The sequence below is a fragment of the Cladophialophora bantiana genome, assembly GCF_000835475.1.
Source record: "Cladophialophora bantiana CBS 173.52 unplaced genomic scaffold supercont1.12, whole genome shotgun sequence".
Lineage (NCBI taxonomy): Eukaryota > Fungi > Ascomycota > Eurotiomycetes > Chaetothyriales > Herpotrichiellaceae > Cladophialophora > Cladophialophora bantiana.
The window spans coordinates 1,166,204-1,183,758 of record NW_015971586.1 but is presented as its reverse complement, the minus strand read 5'-3'; the positions used below and the strand labels follow the sequence as shown (position 1 = coordinate 1,183,758).

The following is a 17,555-nucleotide window of genomic DNA, read 5'->3' as shown; positions in this document are numbered from 1 at the left end:
AATACCTTTTTGGGGTCATGAAGGGAGTGCTTGGTGATGTAGATACCAGCCATCCTCAACGCCCGGTCTGCGGCATACGGACAGATCGCCCATTTCGTGATGCTTCGAGAGCTAAATGGCTGGAGAAAATTCACGATCGACCGGAAGGTGCGAGAGTCGGTCCACTGACGTCCTTCTCTCTAAATCTGTGGATGGGGAGCCTTTGGCCCCCTCTTCCCCTTTACCCAAGGTTCTGTCTGGTTCAATACGGCTTAATCTAGGTTGAGGTGCAAAGCCAGACATAGCCAAGCGACACAGTACCCTCTCGACAACAAGCATTCGCTAGAATACTCCCGTATCAGCGGGGAGTGAGAAGAGAGAACTCAGGTGAGAGAAGATGCCGCTGGCGTGGGTCACTTCCTCAGCGTGTATCCAACATTGTCCACGACCAAAAGAACGCAGAGACAGTGTCCGACTCCCTCACATGGCAGGCGAGATCTTTCATGACGTGTGTGCAACATGAGCGAGCATCCACCTGTGGTCCTGCTCTCGGTCAGCGTGGGTCTTACCCCGTTAATTGCCATTCTCAACACCCTCGTGAACGATGGCAGATGCTTGCGGAGTTGGGGGCGAAATCGAGAGCGGGTTATCACAACAGGGCTCGTACCTAATATGTAATAGGACCGAGCACAAACCCCTGGTGGCTATGTACCGTAGTATGGAGTGATTACCTTTCAGGCCCGACGGCTTCTCCAGGCCATCGGAAGCTCATGATCAAATTCTGTCTACCGAGCACCTTTCCTTGCAGGGGAATAGACGAAGGCCGATGATTGCTTTCTCCTAACATTCAACGTTCCGAAGTGGCACTCATTCCGCCGTGCTCTGTGCCTCGTACGGAGTAGCCTTGTGAACCGGGAGATTTATCGAGGTCTGGGGAATGCAAATGATCCATCCCGTCCTCCAGAAAGGCTAGCAAAGTGACAAAGGACGGGGGAGGCATGTCAATGAAGCAATCTTGGATGATGAAGGGGAAAAGGGGGTTTTAAGGGTTACGTGATGACTGGCAAAGTGGCTCGCAGCTAAACTCTTGCGAGAGCAAATCAATTTTCCGTCTCTGACGCTAGCGGGTCTTGGCCAAGCTTTAGCGCCGATGCTAATTTCGACCATGTCTCTTGACGCTTCTCCGCTTTTTATGTACGTGTCTTTTCTTCCCTCTTTGTTGCATGTGGTTGATATTTTGACATGCATGAGCTTTTCTTGCCTCTCTTCTCTGAAATGGTTGGTTGGACTGGCTGTCCGATAGCGGAAAGCCACTCCATGGTCAAGCACCAAAACGTCCACACTTTCATCACGTTGTTGACTGGTCCGTCCCACTAGAAGGGGAGGAGGTCACCAGAAATGCAGGCATGTCTCAGTCCGGTGGCGTCCAATGCCGCGCTGACCACAGGCGAGACTTTGCTCCAAAAGGGAGACCCAAGGCTCCAGTTAACGAGATGATCGAGGGTCAGTGCTTGTCTCCCCCACAACCTCCGGACTCCTGAAATCCATCCGACTGGACCAATCCTCCGGCTCGCGCTCTTCGAAAGTGGTGCTCGATTCAGCCATACCTACTTAGGTACACTAGGTACACGGCACTACCGACTATGCATATCCACCCTGTCAACCAAACTGTTCCAAGTCTCTCCACGGTGGTCAAGGGTGGCTGCTTGTCGGCGTTGGTGTGGTTCTCTATTTATTTTTTCTCCTTCCCCGTCCTACTTAATTCTTTCCTCCAGGTTGCTTCTTACGGTCTATATACAGTGGTAATAATCTGTCATTGCGTGTTGTTCTGTTGATCCATACATTCGATACACTCATTGGCCCCATTCCAGTTCGAGTCTCTCGTTAAATACCTTCGCTTCTCGACAACAACATGCAATTGACTACTCTTCTGTTGGCATCCATTGCCTCCCTGGCAGCTGCTCAGACTGCCACTTCCACAGCGGCCACGACTACCTCGACCTCAAGCTGTGCGGCCCAGAAGTGAGTACCATCAAATGGGGCTGTCGACCTATGAACGAATGATCCATGCTAACAGGGGAACGATAGTATCCTCGATGCCTGCCTTGCAACCATCCAAGGGCAGGTCAACTCGTGCCAGAGCACCGACTACGGCTGCCTGTGCACGCAGTACCAGAACCTGCTGACTTGCTACAACAACTGCCCGAGCGACCCCGGCGTCACGGCCGTCCAACAGCAGCGCGAGCAATACTGTGCCGCCGCGTCCGCCTACCCATCCACTACCAGCACTCCTCTTTCGACCGCCTCTGCAACCTCCAGCGACTCCTTGAGCGCGCCCGCCTCAACCACCTCAGACTCCGCAAGCCAGACCGGCTTCTCAGTGGGCTCCGGCAGCGAAACATCCGCCAGTGCCAGCGCGACTGACAGTTCCTCGTCTGACAACGGTGCACCGAGCTTGGATATGGCTCGTGGCCTCGTCGCCATTGCCATTGCCGGATTGGGTCTCATCTTGTAAAACACTCCCAAGGGGAAAATGCTGGCCAATACTTGATAATGCTTGCTGTGTATTCTCTGTTTGATCGATCCGTTCTTGCAGCATTGCGTTTTGGACAAGGGACAAAAGGGATATGGGCCGTCTTCCAGCCCACATGGATTCGTCCTCTGGAGCGGCATGGCAAAAACAATAGTTAATCACCCAATATAATCTCCAGCACGATCTGAAAAGGGGAAAACTCTTTGTTTTAATTCTCCTCACTTCTTGCGCTGTGATTGTCGTTTTGGAGCGCGGGTTTCCCCTCCCTTGTCGTCTTCCCTCGATACCCGTTTCCTTCCTTTATCAGCTAGTGCTGGCTCTCGCCGTGGAGTACTGGTCGTGGTGTCCTTCGCATCAGCACCATCCTCCGCTGCTCGGTCCGGACCGCGATTGCTGTCCTGACTCGTACCAGTATCGCCCTCGCGCTCCTTGAACACGTCCGTTAGTGCTTGGCGCTCCGCCGCGTCCAACACGTCCACGTGTCCCAGGACATAAGCAACCTGTTCCAGCTCGACGGCCCGGACGTTCAACTTCTCCAGGACCGGTGCCGCCGCCTCGAGCAGCCGCAGGTATTCCTTGAGCGTGTACTTGAGCTTATTGCCGACGTGGGGGAAGAACCACAGGAACATTTCGTCCTGAAAAAAGGGAACGTGGACCGGGTCGAAGACGTTGAGGATCAGTGTCCCTGTGGCCGGTCCGATGCCAGTCAATTTGCAGACCGCGTCCAGGGCTTCGGCTACGGTGGTGGCGGATGGACGAGGACGAGGCGTGGAAGCCGACGTTGGCGTTGACTTTGACGTTGACGGTGAAGGAGGACAGAGTTTGGCGAAAGCGAGAGACGTCTGGGTTTGGATTGCCGAGGCGTCGTTCTTCCGCACCATGGCTGGGAGAAAGGGCCGAGAGTGGCCGTGGGTTCTGAGAGAGAGAGCAAGTCAGGGCGCTGGCTTACCAGGCTAAACGAAGAGATACTGAATAACTGCCTCCGAGGGCCACGAAAAATGACGAGATACCTGTTGCGGGAAAGGGGATGGATGCGTGCCAGGAATGGACGTATGCAAGTGAACCAGACACGGGAAGAACGTGGAATATAGTTTCGTGCTTTTTCGAGGCCATGTAAATCATCATGGTCACCACCACTGTCTTGAGCCTTCTCCAGCAGAAACAAATGTAGCGTGCCCATGACAAATGCAGACTCCAGGTGTGGCGTGGAAGCGCAACCGCTTCCGAGTCCCCTCTCGGCTGTGACAAGGCAAACGGGCCAGGAAGCAGGAAGGATACAAGCAGATACGGCCAAAAAGCAGTCGATATTAATATAACGGATCGTCCCCGTATTGATCAGGCCCGCTCAATAACAGCTCCATCATTACCGTCGCATATACAGAACAGCAGCGTCGAATTCAGATGGAAGAAAGGGGGAGAGAGAGAACTTACATCTTCCATTGTACCAGCCTCTCAACAGCATCCTTGGTCAATCCACCCCCACCACTACTGCCGTCTGGCGCCTCCGGAAGACTCCTCTTTGTCTTGCTCTTCTCCTTCTTTGAGGCCTGCACAGCGACCTGAGCTCGTTCGACTCCAGGAGAGCCCGAGGCAGCATCGGCGGCAGTAGCCGCAGCAACAGCAGCGGGCAACTCCTCAAACCTCCAGAGATCGCGCTCCAACGCGTCGGCGACTTTTTTGGGATCGTTTTTGAGCTTGGATCTGTATACCTTCTCGACCAGCGAGGGGTACAGATTGAGCGCTTGGTGAAATGCTGAAGGGGAGATTGCGGAAGGGGGGAGAAGGGAGAGAGGAGGAGATGACATTGGACTTTTCGTGCTACGGATGCTGAGGGGTTGTAAGATGCGGGTGTATAGGACCCTCTTTATCAAGGTGCCAACCAAGATTTCGTGCCGACACTTGATTTTCAAGGAATCTCACTGCCTCAACGTGATATATTTGGTGTCATGGTGGAATGCCAGGCACGGGGGAAGGTTGGCATGGTTTTACGCCAGCCCCAAATATTGACACCTGACAAAAAGTTCGCCATGGGCCTTGTCTGCCAATACTACCATGAGGGGGTGAGCTTCGACGTTAGTGAAGAAATACTTGGACCTTTGACGGCCAGTAGTTAGTGAAGACACTTGGACGTCCATTTTATTGATACTCTATCAGGACCGTTGCGAATTCAGACCCAGGGCGAGTCATACGTCGGCAAGCTCAATCTTTTTGGCTCACCTCCTCGAGTGCTCCGACTCGATCTAGAGCGATAGACAAGTCACTCGAGGTTGTCCAGGGCCATGTATTACACGAACCAGGCGGACGCTGAGCTATGCACCGATCTCCGAACCTCGTCCAAAATAACTTGAAGAGGCAGCATTGTATGTGTATGTAACACAGCTTAAGCCACTCCAGTCTATTTTTGCCATTCTGCCCCGGAACACCAAGGTACTGATACAATCCACTCCATCCCCAACCAGCCGGTATCTCATTAGAATTCCTCGGTGAACTAGGCCTTGGCTCTTTTGACTTCCTCCTTTGGTTGGATCCTCGCCATCATCTCCTCCCTCTGCATCAAATGCCCTACTCTCTCCAAAAGCTGCAAGAGGCCTTTCATACTGTTGCCCCATTCATCCAATACCTCGTCCGGTCCCCGTTTGACTTCGAAGCTCACCACCCTTGCGGGCCTGTCAATGCGAGCGTAGACCGTCTTCTTTGTGACGAGGTCCGATATGTACTTCTCGGTCTCTTCGTCCGAGAGATCCAGCATTTCGGTTAGGCGCGGGAAAGTAATACGGGTGTAGTACTTTGCAATTACTCGGACGTTGTGCTCGATCACTCGATGCCTCAGCGCTTCGTAGCGGGTATGGGCCTGCGGATCGCTCGCGTCCGCAGTCTTGGAGAAGATGTCTGTCGCGCAGAGGTGGTCACCGTATTGTTGCTCAACCATGGGCCAGCGCATCAGTTCCGGGATTGTGAATTGTTTCAGCAGTGCTGCGTCTTTCGGAACTTCCGAATTACGACTGTCCTGGTAGATGCGGTGGAGGAGATCGGATTGTTCGTTATCATAAGGCGCCAGCAAGACAAAGTAGATGACTCTCTGAAGAACGGCACGAAGCTGCTCAGGGTTGTTCTCCACTGACTCGGTATCCAAGACTTGTCGGTAGTGTTTACAGACTTCCAAGTATTTGTCTTCGTGTTTTGCCAGGGTGATTTGCTGTTCGTAATATCGCAGCTTGAGATCCGTTACATCGTCTTCTTGCTCCGTCTCAACTTCCTCTTCAGGCTTCTTCTTTTCCTTTTCCGCTTTCTCCTTCTTCTCCTTTTCTATCTGTTCGGGTGTTTTCTTCGGCTTTCGGGCAAAATACCGCGTGCTGATTTTTCTGCTTAGGATAGCTGCCTGCGTCCAGTCACCGTTCTGTATACACAGCGCCACCTGTTCTAGGATGAACTCTGTCTTTTCTCTTCTCGTCATCGACCCGAACGTCTCGACTTGGAGTTCACAAAGAATGTCGCATGCTGACTTGATGTCGCCTTGCTCTTTCTTGATGTTGGAGAGTATTCGGGTGATCCTGGCGCGTTCGACCTCCACAAAGATCTAGTCCCCTTGTCAGTCGAATTGCAGACCCGTACAATTGATTGAGCTCGCGCACCTTGCCCTCGGTCACAGTCCGAAGTGCCTCGATGACACTGAGTTTGGTGTCAAGGTTCGGTGTGTCATCAAGAAATCCCATGACAACTTGCACCATGTTTGTGATGGCCTGTTTCAGTTGGCCATGTTTCTTTGACAGAAGCAGGACTTGCTCGTTCAACAGGCTCCAATCTCCGGCCTCTTTGCATAGCGTTACAATGGTAACTAGACATCGTGAGGTTGTGGCAAGGTCTGAGGACTGGAGCCCATGGTTAGCGAGGACAGAATCCAGGATCTCCGGATACAATCATGTACTTGTCTTGCTTGTTTCTCCAGCAAGAGAATTTTGTCAATAGCTTTGTGGATATCTTTCTGTGAACAAGTCAGCCCGGATTCTCCTTCAGAGCGGTCAGTGGCCCTACTTTGGCTAATGCTTCTGCTTCGGGGAGGACCTTGTCCGCCTCCTTTGTATAGTCCTTCTCCGGCTTGAAAAGTGTGCCTTCCGACATTGTGGCGGGATAAGAACGCGAATCGACGATTCCAGCGAATGGTGATTCAGATGGGAGGAAGACAGGGATGAAAGTTGAAGAAGTCGAGGAGGTTGAGGTCAGAGGTTGGTGGTTAGTTTTTCTGAGCAGTTCGGTCCGCAGGTTGGACATGAGCTCAACTGCGCTCTGAGCCTTGACGCGTCCTTGGCGCCTACTGGGGAACTCGCCTCGCAGCCTTGCGCTTACGAGCCGCGGAGCTCTTCGCAGAAATTTGTAACTATGTAGCTGCAGAGGGGATGCATTTAACCAAAATGGTTCTAGTGTATCAAACGTCTATGTAAGGGGGCTACGATTTCTTCCCTATATGATCCTCGGAAAGCCCCTCCTCACCTCATTGTACCAACCCTTACCGATGCTCGTAACTGCGTTTACACATTGCCCAAGAAGCCCTGGCTCTCCAACATCAAGACAATTTCGTGGACGATACTCCTCACCGACTGCTTCTCACAGTCCACGGTCAAGTCCGCATCCTCAGGCTTCTCATACGGATCGTTAATACCTGTAAAGTTCCGGATTGAATTCCTCCTAGCTCGCGCATAGACTCCACGCTTATCAGTCTTCTCGCAGTACTCCAGGCTGGTTGCAACATGAACCAAGAAGAAGCTACCATATCGCTGAATGGTCTCTCGAGCCTCCTGGCGGGCCTCTTCGAATGGTGCTATTGGTGCAGCAATCACAGCAGCACCAGCTTTGGTTAACTCTGCGGCAACAAAGGCGATACGCGCAATATTAGTGTCGCGATCCTCTTTGGTGAACCCAAGTTCGGAGGACAACTCGTGACGGACAGTTTCACCTAGAAGTAGGGTGACAGGGCGACCGCCTTGTTCGTTGAAGGTGACTTGCAGGGCTCGTGCGATGGCGTCTTTGCCGGAGTTTTGATAGCCAGTTAGGAAAACGGTGAAGCCTTGCTTCGCGCGAGGAGGATTCGACTCTCTCAGCACCTTGACGACTTCAGGATAGGAGAACCATTCTGGGATGGGTGCACCAACTCTCAGACGTCTGCGCAACTCGGTGCCAGAGATGTCCAAGGTCTTGACACCTTCGGGGACCTGATCCTTTGGCCGGTATTCGTCTGTATCTGGAAGATAGGTCATCATCTGAAATTCTACGACCTCGATGCCCAACTCGGCTCGGTATTTCTCAACGGCGTGCTGGGCGTCATAGGGACCATAGAAATCCTTCCCGGAGCTGTTTTTGCCAGGACCTGCGTGATCCCTGCCAATGATGAAGTGGGTAGCGCCGTGGTTCTTTCGGATGATGGCGTGCCAGATGGCCTCGCGAGGCCCTCCCATTCTCATTGCAAGTCCCAACAAACCAAGAACGGCCATGCCGTTAGGGTATCTGGGCATAAGCGCTTCATAGACACGGACACGAGTGAAGTGGTCGATGTCACCAGGTTTCGTCAGACCCACGACAGGGTGGATGAGCACATTGGCCTGACGAGCACGGGCGGCGCGCACGGTCAACTCACGATGCGCTCTGTGCATGGGGTTTCGAGTCTGGAAAGCCACCACGCGAGTCCAGCCGAGCTTCTCGAAGTGCACTCTGAGTTCCGAGGGCGTGTATCGGAGAGCAACGTAGTCGTAGTGATTGAGCTTGTTCACAGCCTCAATTTTGCCGCCAATGTAGAATTCTTTGGTCGCCTGCATCAAGTACTTGATGGCTGGGTGCTCCGGGTCTCCCCCAAAGACTTCCTGGGCCTCCTTTTTCTTGTCTGGCTTGTACACGTCGTCCACAGTGAGGATAGCCAGGTTGCGATCGTCTCGGAAGTCTCGAAGAGTGATCCGTGAGCCTGGCTTGATCTTCAGACGCTCAATGATCTGGGCCCCGACATCCAAGCAGATGGGCATGCTGAAGAGCGCTCCACTTGCGAGTCTCAGGTTCTCAACGACACCGTTGTAATCCTTCTCGTTCATGAACCCTTCGAGCGGTGAGAAGCCGCCATTCATAATGAGCTCCAAATCACACAACTGCCGCTCGGTGAGGACGACCGCAGGCAGTTTCTCCGCCTCAACTTCAAGCTCGGCATGACGAGGGGCGTCTCGAGCAAGGAGGTCCTTGAGGACTCCGCCGTGGGGTGGGTTGGCCATGGTGTCTATGTAGGAGGGGCCTTGCCTAGAAAGATGTCGAAAATTGGGTCAGTCGGCAGGCGGCGTTGGGTTGGACAATGCTGACAGGAGGGCAACAGCAACAAAAAGGACAGAACAAAAACAACGGGGTCGTCGAAAAGGGAGATGTCCTAGTATAAGTATTATTATAACCTCGTTCAGCTCAAGCGGCCAAGGCCAAATAGTAAGAACCTACTCTATTCTCGTTTGTTGCAATCCCCGCCACGGGCGCGCCCGCACACAAATTTTTACGACTCCGGCACTGGCTGCATGATGTATGGCTTACCTACCCCCCTGCCTTGGCCCGCCCACTGCAACCCCTAAAGGGATCCCCCAGGATCGTCACCAATAGTCTTACAGAATCCAGCCTGGTCTATGTTTGCACCGAGTTCCGGTGCCTGGCAGTGGTGTCCGTCTGGTGTTCGAAAGCATGAGCCATTCTGGAAAAGGAGGGGGCCAAAGGGATTGCCTTGTGGAAACGGTGAGGCCAACCACTCCTTTTGGGTCTCGCTAAGCCTGCCGATCTCCGTTGCCATGCTCAACAAGGAGATGGAGGACAGATAACGCGACAGAGGCTGGCCTAAAAAAACACGGTCGAGAGTCAATGTGATACTCAGTGGGCGACAGAGTTTTCGCAGAGAGTTGGGCTTCAGCAACGAGGAGAAGACAGTACCCTGTAGACAAGGAGCGGTTCCCCGATGCACGGTGCACACCACTGTCGAATTCGGGCAACAGAAGAGCAGCAGGTCACGCAAGAAACCATTATTGAAATGCGAGGCAGCGAAGGAAGAATGGGCGGTCAGATAATCTGCAACTGTGATTGATAAATCTATGGCAAGGGGCACGCAGACCGGCCGCCCCAATGGCCCAAAGGGGGCCTAGCGACTCGTCTCCCTCACCTTCGGTCCAGATAACAAAGACTCGGTAAGCCCGCTGGCGCCAAGAAGCTCCCTTGCCCGCTTTTAAACGTCCGTGAGGCGTGAGGCGGCCACCATTGTTTTTTCGTCCATCGTCCATCGATTACCCATCACCAATCTATCGTCTTCCTCCTCCGATACTGCATGCAAATGCTCGTGTCGCGTCGCTCATGCCTCTACTGTGGGAAACCCTCGAGGGAAAATGCATCAAGCCATGCCCAAACGCCGAAATCCCGAACGCCGACGCTATGCTGCTCAAATACGAGCCCGCTTCTCATCTTGCCTCATGACCGCTCTTCGAGACTGACCTTCTGGAGAGCTTGTTCTAGAGCTTCACGTTCTCTCTTCTTCTCTTGTTCCATCAGGTACTGTGCATACTTTGACCGAGGATTGTGAATGCCACACTCAGTTTTCTGTTGTCCCTTCCATCGACCAGCACGTTCGTCCTCACCTGCCGCGACAGGTTGGGTTGAGTGCCAGTCACCGACACTCTTATAGCCTCGGTCCAACAAGGCGTTGTATGGCACGTCATTATCCTTGACGTACTGTTGAATCTGGTCGAAGCTCCAATTGGCCATGGGGTTGATCTTGAGCAAACCGGCCTCGTCGACCTCGATGATATCGAGCGATCCTCTCTCTCCACCTTGGCTCCTTCTACGGCCGGTGAGAACAGCATATGCTTGCAGCTCACGGTAAGCTCGTTGTGCAGGCTCCACCTTGACAAGATAGTCATATCTGTTGTCATCGGTCTCCCATAGTTTGTCGCCATATTTGTCCTTGAACTCTTCTGCGGTCTCGACGCCAGCTGGCTTGAAGACGTGGAGGTTGACAAGAGGATATCTTTCTCGCACCCTGTCCACCAACTCCAACGTTTCGGGAAAGTGATGGAGGGTGTCAAGGAAGATGAGATCGACCATCTGAGGCCGAGGGATCTTGAGCTTGGATAGCATATCCAGCTGAACGAGACCTGTCAGACCGAAGGCAGTGGTCTGGTACAAGTTGGGAAGGGTGGTGATGGCCCATCTGAGGATCTCCTGAGGCTCGAGGGACTGAAGCTGGCGGTTGAGAAATCGAAGGTGTCGCTTGGTGAAGTACACCTCAGACAGTTCACTTTCACTATTATTGCCAGAGGAATAGCCAGAGTCGGCACCCCCCAATGAGGGGCTACTGCGGCCACTCCCACACGGGGTCTCTGCTCCTGATGCCATGTCGAGCTCGCTTGGGGCAAAGGGGTTTAACAGATATGAAGAGACTTGGGCAAGCGAGGACGAGAAACGTGAGAGGAAACCCATTGAAAAGAGATACCGCTGACGGCAACATAGGGGATGATGAAAGTGCTGGAAACTCACCGTTTTTACAAATCAACTGCCTGCGATATCATCGTTGAGCACGCAATTCAGCAGTGGAGCGAACTAGGAGTCGAGAGCCTCGCCATCCGCAGCCAAAATTGCAAAATCTGTGAAGGGGTCCCCCATCTCGCTCAACTGCCTCATCCCTTGGTCGATGGCGTGATCGAGGAGGCAAAGAGCCTTCCTCGTCTTCATTGGATGCCGACTATTTTCAACGATGAGTGTCTTGTGTCATTTGCTGGCCTTCTCACTCCGAGAGCCGTAGGATATCGGGTATCGGAGAAAATCTGGATTACCTGCGTAGATGGTACAGGATAGGGTCTCCGGCCACAGCTGGGCCCCAGTTTCTTAACCGGCGGACACGGCTGCGCAATCGGAGTGCAGCGTTCAATCAGTCCTGCCTGAGGTTGCAACTTACGTGACAGCTCCCCTGCAGCACCTCATTGAGCCAAGGAAACAAGAACACGAGAAGAAGAGCGTACAGCAAATTGCGGAGAGGAAGATCTAGATGTCGCAAGGTGGTGGCAGGTTGACGACAGCCGGAGTATAAGTAAGGTTGAGATCATTTTGGGACTGCATGTTCAGCGAGAGCCGGAGCGGGGTTTTGCCGAGCCCCGATGAGATTTTTTCTGTGCGAGTAGACAAACTCGCCAAGACTCACGTGTTGTGCATGCCACGTGAGCGCAGTTGGACCATGATGTCATCTGGGCGAGATGCTCGGCCGTGACTCCGTCTTGCTGCCCCTTGGCTGCGATTTCTCCCTTTTCTGCCAACTTCGCTGTAATGCCTCCCGAGTTCTGCCCTCCGCTCGAACCAGTGGGGTCATTTTTGTACGTACCATCCTTGAGGGTGCGCTGCAGGTAAGCTTTCCAGATGAGGGCATGCGTGAGTTTTAATTTACCAGTCAAACTTGATCGCAGGGGACTCGGCCACCTGCCCACTGAAAATATTCACCAATCTCTCTCCCTTTTCCTCTCAACGCTGATCTCACTCTCACTGAGTCGTTCCTGCATTGATCTCGACATGGTATGACGTCGTCTTGCATCCCGCCGATCATTTCCTCCTGACCAGCCCGGTTGCTCTCCAACATTGACCCTGTGCGGCTTGTCGACAGTGAGTGCCATCTAAGCTTCAAGTTCTTCGCACAACCACCTTTAGATGTTTACAAGCTGGGTCTCGAATCACACTGGACATGTCATCGCCTTCTCGATCCCGCAAGCTCAGCTTGGCCAAAGACTCTCTAACCGGCAGCACCTTTCTCGACGATCATCTCGAGTACAAGTCACGTCAAACGGGACCTTCAGCAAGCATTGATGGAGTTCTGGAGCAGCCACCTCGAGTCCCTCGGAGTGCCGTGTCGAATCTTTCTCTGTCGAGCGCCTCGAGAAGATCCGTCAGTGCGATCCCCCCTTCACCAATAATTGCTCAAGAGAGTGGAACTGTGCACACAATCTCCCACATCAATTGCGTTCCTGAGCCTGGTGATCCAGTAAGACTTGTCGCGACCGTCTTCTACAACTCGAGCGCCCCACGGCATCCCCATATCCACCCAGATCAATCGCCTCCTGCGAGGCCTACAGATCCAATCCCGGTCCCAGAAATCGCTGAAGGCTCCGCTCCGACTACGAGCATTTCAGAGTATCCTCTTGAGCCTCCGCCTCCCGAACCTGAGCCTCTTGATCATCTGTATGGTGCCTATATTTCCCAATTATGCTTGACGCACTTCCTCTCCACACTTGACAGCCTCCTGGTGCACAATGCGCCTGATGAGAGGCAATTGACATCTTCTCACCGATGTCTAGCTCCGGATCCATTTAAACCAAGGGTCATGGAGGTTACTTTTTCCCCACCTCCCAACCCTGAGTACTTGCCATTTTCCCTCATCTCCAAACACGAATCGATTTACAAGTTCGAAAGAGAGTGGAATTGCGAGATCATTTTGCAGCCCTCTAATGTCTTCCGGCGACATAAACGCCTCTGCGTCTTCGACATGGACTCCACCCTCATCCACCAGGAAGTAATTGACGAAATCGCCGCCTTTGTTGGGGTCAAGAAGGAAGTTGCTGCCATAACCGAGCGCGCTATGAACGGAGAACTCGACTTTGCGGCTTCCCTCAAAGCAAGGGTGGCTCTTCTAAAGGGCGTGCCAAGTGACGTGTTTGAACGGCTGAAACCCAAAATCGTCATCACTCCGGGTGCGAAAGAGTTATGCAAATGCTTGAAACGACTCGGATTCACTCTTGCCGTTTTCAGTGGTGGATTCCAGCCTCTTGCGAACTGGCTTGCTGGCGAACTTGGGCTTGATCACGCCTTCGCGAATCACCTTGCCTTGGACCCCGACTCCAATACACTAACAGGGGAACTCGAATCGTCCCACCCAATAGTGGATTCTCAACACAAGCGAAATCTGTTAATAAGCTTAGCGGGCAGTAAGGGGATCCCACTTGTCCAGACAATGGCGGTCGGAGACGGCGCCAACGATATTCCCATGCTCAAGACGGCAGGTCTGGGTGTCGCATGGAAAGCGAAATCCAAGGTCCAAATGGAAGCGCCTGCGCGATTAAACATTGGTGAAAGTATGCTGGATTTGGCCCACTTGCTAGGTTTGACAAAGGAAGAAATCAATCAGCTCCTAAAGGACTAGATGGCGAAACCATGAAGTCCTGTTGACAGTCATCACGATGGACGAGGTCGAAGACTACATTGCATTGGCGAGCGCTTCAGCGAGCATCTGTAAGGTGAATGCTATCATTTGTCCAAGACGGTGTATGGCGAGAGCAGAATGCAGTGCCTTTCGCGGAAGGAGTCTTGATTTGGAGGGATCTGCCGCTTGTCGCCTGCGACGATGTGGCTACGAGGATACGAGATATGAGCATGTCCTAACCGATGAAATACAGCAAGCAGAGTTTGTCTTGCGTTTCCTTTTCAGTCTTCAACCCTCTAGCAGCCATATAACTCAATGTTTTGAGATTGGCAGACATACCAGCTCTACCACTTTAGGTATTCTCGATGCCCAATGCCCATTGATACGGACTTAAATACCAACTCGAAATTGGACTCGAACTCGAACTTGAACTCATCCTTGTCCCTGTCCTCAAGCACGAGCGCTGGTCACCCTCCCAGTAGCTTCTCAGTGGGCTCAAGGAAAAAGATGACGAAGACGCGAGTGGATCAAGGTCGAACTTGGCCATATACGTGTCTACACGCCACGTCGAAACAAGGGATAGCTCAAACACTGTGCGAAAGTATTTTGTCCTCCGGCACTCAGAACATCATACAAAGAAGAGGGTCAAGGGGAATAGTACGACATAGACACCTCGGTGAGTGTACATAGCCAAGATGACCCGCCTCACTTCGATGCCCCTCTGTTGTTTCCAATAACTGTTTGCTCATCCCGACGCAGCGATATTTCCCAACGCATCAATATCAAGCCCGAGATGCCGGTATGTAGAAATCCAGGTCCATCAAACGCCATTGCGATGCCATGTAGCGCCTTGCAACTTTGCAAGTCATGTTATGTGAACTGCTTTCCCCCCTTGCGTTCTCTCTTTCATGTCGACCCTGAACCTTGCTGTCCACCCACCACCTCTCCATTGCCTTCGATGATAGTGAATTGGTCAAAATCCGCTGTGAGTGGCAAGCTTCCCAACCCAACGTCCACTTTTTCAGACGTGGTATTACCATTTGCCTGTTGAGCAAAGAACGATTCTATGCGCTGTTGGGAATTGACGGCCACACTCATGGATCGGGATTCTTGTAGAACAAAGAGAACCACAACTCTGGCAAAGTCGACCACTTCGCTGCTGATGGCTGATGACGAAGGTCCAGACGCCCCACTGGTCGTGGTAGATGGGGACTCTGAAGCCGACGTGGTGACCGAAGTAGCCGCGTCCGTCGTCGCAGTCACACTTGTAACAGTAGAGGCACCAGTCACCACAGGTGCAGTGGGACTGATAGGTCCTATGGTTGGTGAGCTCGCCTGGAAGACAATCCCGTTCGAGGTGGAAGTTCCTGCGACCCCACCGTCTTGCCTCCTCTCAAGCGATGGTTCCGAGCAATCAGCATCTGCACGCGCCGTGACCCGAGGCAGATGAGGCCCGCCGCTAATCGCAGCTGGATCTGGCTCAAAGCCAGGTAACATGATGAATCGTCTCGTTCTCCTCGTTCCCAAGTTCGAAACACTCGAGTTGAAATCGACAAGAGAATTTTCACTTGTACATGACAGATTGTTGGATGAGAAAAGCGATAATATCGTTGAGACATTTAGAGCGATGTCGAACCGCGTTTGTGCATCCGAAAGGGTTGGGAGTATTGATAGACCCAGCGTTGCATTTTTGTACTCGTTATTGCCATCATTCAACGTAATGGTCATACAATCGGCTGCGTTTCCAGACGTTTCGCACTGGCTTCCGGTAAAGCCGTTCGAGCAGACACAGACGCAAGCGTCGTTGCTCACTATGCTGGTGCCTCCATTCCGGCAAGGATGGCTGGCAGCACAGTCGCTGAGGTCGGTAGATCGATGTTGTTTTGGTACAAGAATTAGGAATATGGGTATTAATACAGCGGCTGCAATGAGAACAATGAGGACGATGAGGACGATGATAAAGACAGGTACTGATAAGCCGCAGCATTTCCGCCGTTGCTTTCGGTGGTGGCTTTTTGACAGATCTGTGGTTGAAGCGTAGCCATCAACCTTTTCACTTAGGGGCCAGGCAGCATCTCGTTTTGTTGGAGTACCACCTATAGCCGGAGCAGGAAAAGCTGATAGCATGTCAGACATGGTGGAATGGCGATTTGTTGCCCCCAGTTTTTCACCGCTGCCCCACATGTCCAACATGCCTAGCCGGCTTGCTGTCTTTCCTCTGTCCAGATTGGCGGCAAGCTTTGTTGCTCGTCTGATCAAGTCTGCCAGACTGGTTGTGCTGCCACGGCTTTCAGCTTCCCTGACTGCGTCCATATCCAACCTGGGCGGCCGTCGACTGACAGGGATCTTGTCACTCATTGCAGGCTGCTCGATACCCAAGCCGAGCAGATTATTCGTGGATTTCTCAGAATGTCCCGAGGTCGGTGTCCGAGCAAGCATCATTCCTGATGCGATTGTATTCGGAGACTTTGGAGTCTGCAGATATTCTCTATCGGCGGAGGGAGAGAGGGGGGGAGATGTGTCAAAGGGCATCCTGATAGGAGTGTAACTTCGAGATACAGGAGTACCTGAACGAGATCCAATAGGTTGGGTACCCATGCCAGCGGCCACTGCTGCGCTGAGGGCTTCCATTGTTGCTTTCTTGTTCACGTGAGTGGGAGGAGCTGGAAAATCCTCTGGAATATCTTGCTGGATTTGGCTCTCCCGATTCTTGATTGTCGTGATTGCAGGCCTGGCCCGTTTCCCGATACTCGCTTGCCGCACTATTTGTGGCATTGGATCGGCCGAAGAGGGTCGGTCTGTATCGGAATCAAAACCATCTTGATCAAGCCGCTCTTCAGGCCCTAGAACATCGCTCTCAGCATACACAGAACCCGAATATCGCTTAGAGGTTGGAGTTGGGAAGCCCCTTGATCTTGATCCGGGGGTTGTTCCGGGCGTAGAGAATTCGTCCACCACCGATGACATGTAGGATTGATGCATGTTGTACTTGCGACCGGGCGATTGGGATGGGTCTTGCCTCATTCTTCCTGACGATGGTGGTATGGGCGGGGCGACCGGGAATCGAAAATTTTGAACCAACATCCCATTCCCCGTAGATCTCTGCCGCCGTTGCTGTTGCTGACGAGGGGGACTCTCATATCTGACGGGAGGAGGAGCAGTTCCCACGCCGGCAGGAACTTGGCGGGCGCTCAGCTTCACGTTTGGGGGTACTCTCACTGAGGGATGTGGAGGGAACTGTTGGTATTGCAAAGGTTGAGCGTAGCCCGGTTTGGAGTAGTGAAAACGGGATTCATGAGTTGGTTGTGGCTGTTGAGGTTGATAGGGATCCATGGTAAATATGGCTGATTGTCTGAGACTTAGATAGCGACGAGGGTATATTCAGGCAGGTCTCAAACCCCTTCGCTTCCATTCAACAGAACTCGGGCATGTACCAGGGTGTTTTAGAAGCGGGCAAGCATGTTCCCGACATGCGTGTGAAGGGATCAGATAGATCAGGGTAACGCACAAGTGACCAGTCTATGAATGCCACTAGCGTTCTGGAAGAGATGGACCAAGACTGTTGCCTGTGTCAGCGTGTCTGGCCGTGGTTCACATCTGGCTGGTCGTCTTCTTGAGGGCTAAATTCATGGGGCAAGACTCTTTTTGAATCCTTGGAAGGCCTTCATCGCGGTATAGTTGCGTACCTCGCGTTGTCCTCTGCCAATATTCTCTCAATTCGACCGCGCTCCTGCGCTTCTGCGCTACTTTCCTCAGAGCCTATACTAATTGCGGGTTTCAATGGGTGATATCAGCACCAGATCTTGCTGGCTTGGGCCGAGGGTTGATTGTGAAGAGACTGGAATGGGGTGCACAAGTCGCAAAACT

At 52.7% G+C, this 17,555-nt stretch overlaps 7 protein-coding genes across 7 annotated transcripts; 2 read left to right on the top strand and 5 right to left on the bottom strand.

Moving 5' to 3' along the window:
* Window positions 1-1,891: 1,891 nt before the first annotated feature.
* Z519_08343 (uncharacterized protein) lies at window positions 1,892-2,494 on the top strand (the record flags this gene model as incomplete). Its single annotated transcript, XM_016766071.1, has 2 exons — window positions 1,892-2,001; window positions 2,068-2,494. The coding sequence occupies 2 exons, from the start codon at window positions 1,892-1,894 to the stop codon at window positions 2,492-2,494; spliced, it is 537 nt and encodes a 178-aa protein (XP_016618116.1).
* Window positions 2,495-2,730: 236 nt separating this feature from the next.
* Z519_08342 (uncharacterized protein) lies at window positions 2,731-4,317 on the bottom strand (the record flags this gene model as incomplete). Its single annotated transcript, XM_016766070.1, has 2 exons — window positions 2,731-3,427; window positions 3,944-4,317. 2 exons carry the CDS (start codon window positions 4,315-4,317, stop codon window positions 2,731-2,733), a joined length of 1,071 nt encoding a protein of 356 aa, XP_016618115.1.
* Window positions 4,318-5,000: 683 nt separating this feature from the next.
* Window positions 5,001-6,631, bottom strand: Z519_08341 (uncharacterized protein; the record flags this gene model as incomplete). Its single annotated transcript, XM_016766069.1, has 4 exons — window positions 5,001-6,089; window positions 6,145-6,381; window positions 6,438-6,494; window positions 6,545-6,631. The coding sequence occupies 4 exons, from the start codon at window positions 6,629-6,631 to the stop codon at window positions 5,001-5,003; spliced, it is 1,470 nt and encodes a 489-aa protein (XP_016618114.1).
* Window positions 6,632-7,038: 407 nt separating this feature from the next.
* On the bottom strand, window positions 7,039-8,760 carry Z519_08340 (sulfate adenylyltransferase; the record flags this gene model as incomplete). The annotated part of the gene is made up of 1 exon (XM_016766068.1): window positions 7,039-8,760. The coding sequence occupies one exon, from the start codon at window positions 8,758-8,760 to the stop codon at window positions 7,039-7,041; it is 1,722 nt and encodes a 573-aa protein (XP_016618113.1).
* A 1,219-nt stretch (window positions 8,761-9,979) lies between these two features.
* Z519_08339 (phosphoadenosine phosphosulfate reductase) lies at window positions 9,980-10,903 on the bottom strand (the record flags this gene model as incomplete). Its single annotated transcript, XM_016766067.1, has 1 exon — window positions 9,980-10,903. The coding sequence occupies one exon, from the start codon at window positions 10,901-10,903 to the stop codon at window positions 9,980-9,982; it is 924 nt and encodes a 307-aa protein (XP_016618112.1).
* A 1,333-nt stretch (window positions 10,904-12,236) lies between these two features.
* Window positions 12,237-13,688, top strand: Z519_08338 (phosphoserine phosphatase SerB; the record flags this gene model as incomplete). Its single annotated transcript, XM_016766066.1, has 1 exon — window positions 12,237-13,688. The coding sequence occupies one exon, from the start codon at window positions 12,237-12,239 to the stop codon at window positions 13,686-13,688; it is 1,452 nt and encodes a 483-aa protein (XP_016618111.1).
* Window positions 13,689-14,594: 906 nt separating this feature from the next.
* On the bottom strand, window positions 14,595-17,021 carry Z519_08337 (uncharacterized protein; the record flags this gene model as incomplete). Its single annotated transcript, XM_016766065.1, has 1 exon — window positions 14,595-17,021. The coding sequence occupies one exon, from the start codon at window positions 17,019-17,021 to the stop codon at window positions 14,595-14,597; it is 2,427 nt and encodes an 808-aa protein (XP_016618110.1).
* Window positions 17,022-17,555: the final 534 nt, after the last annotated feature.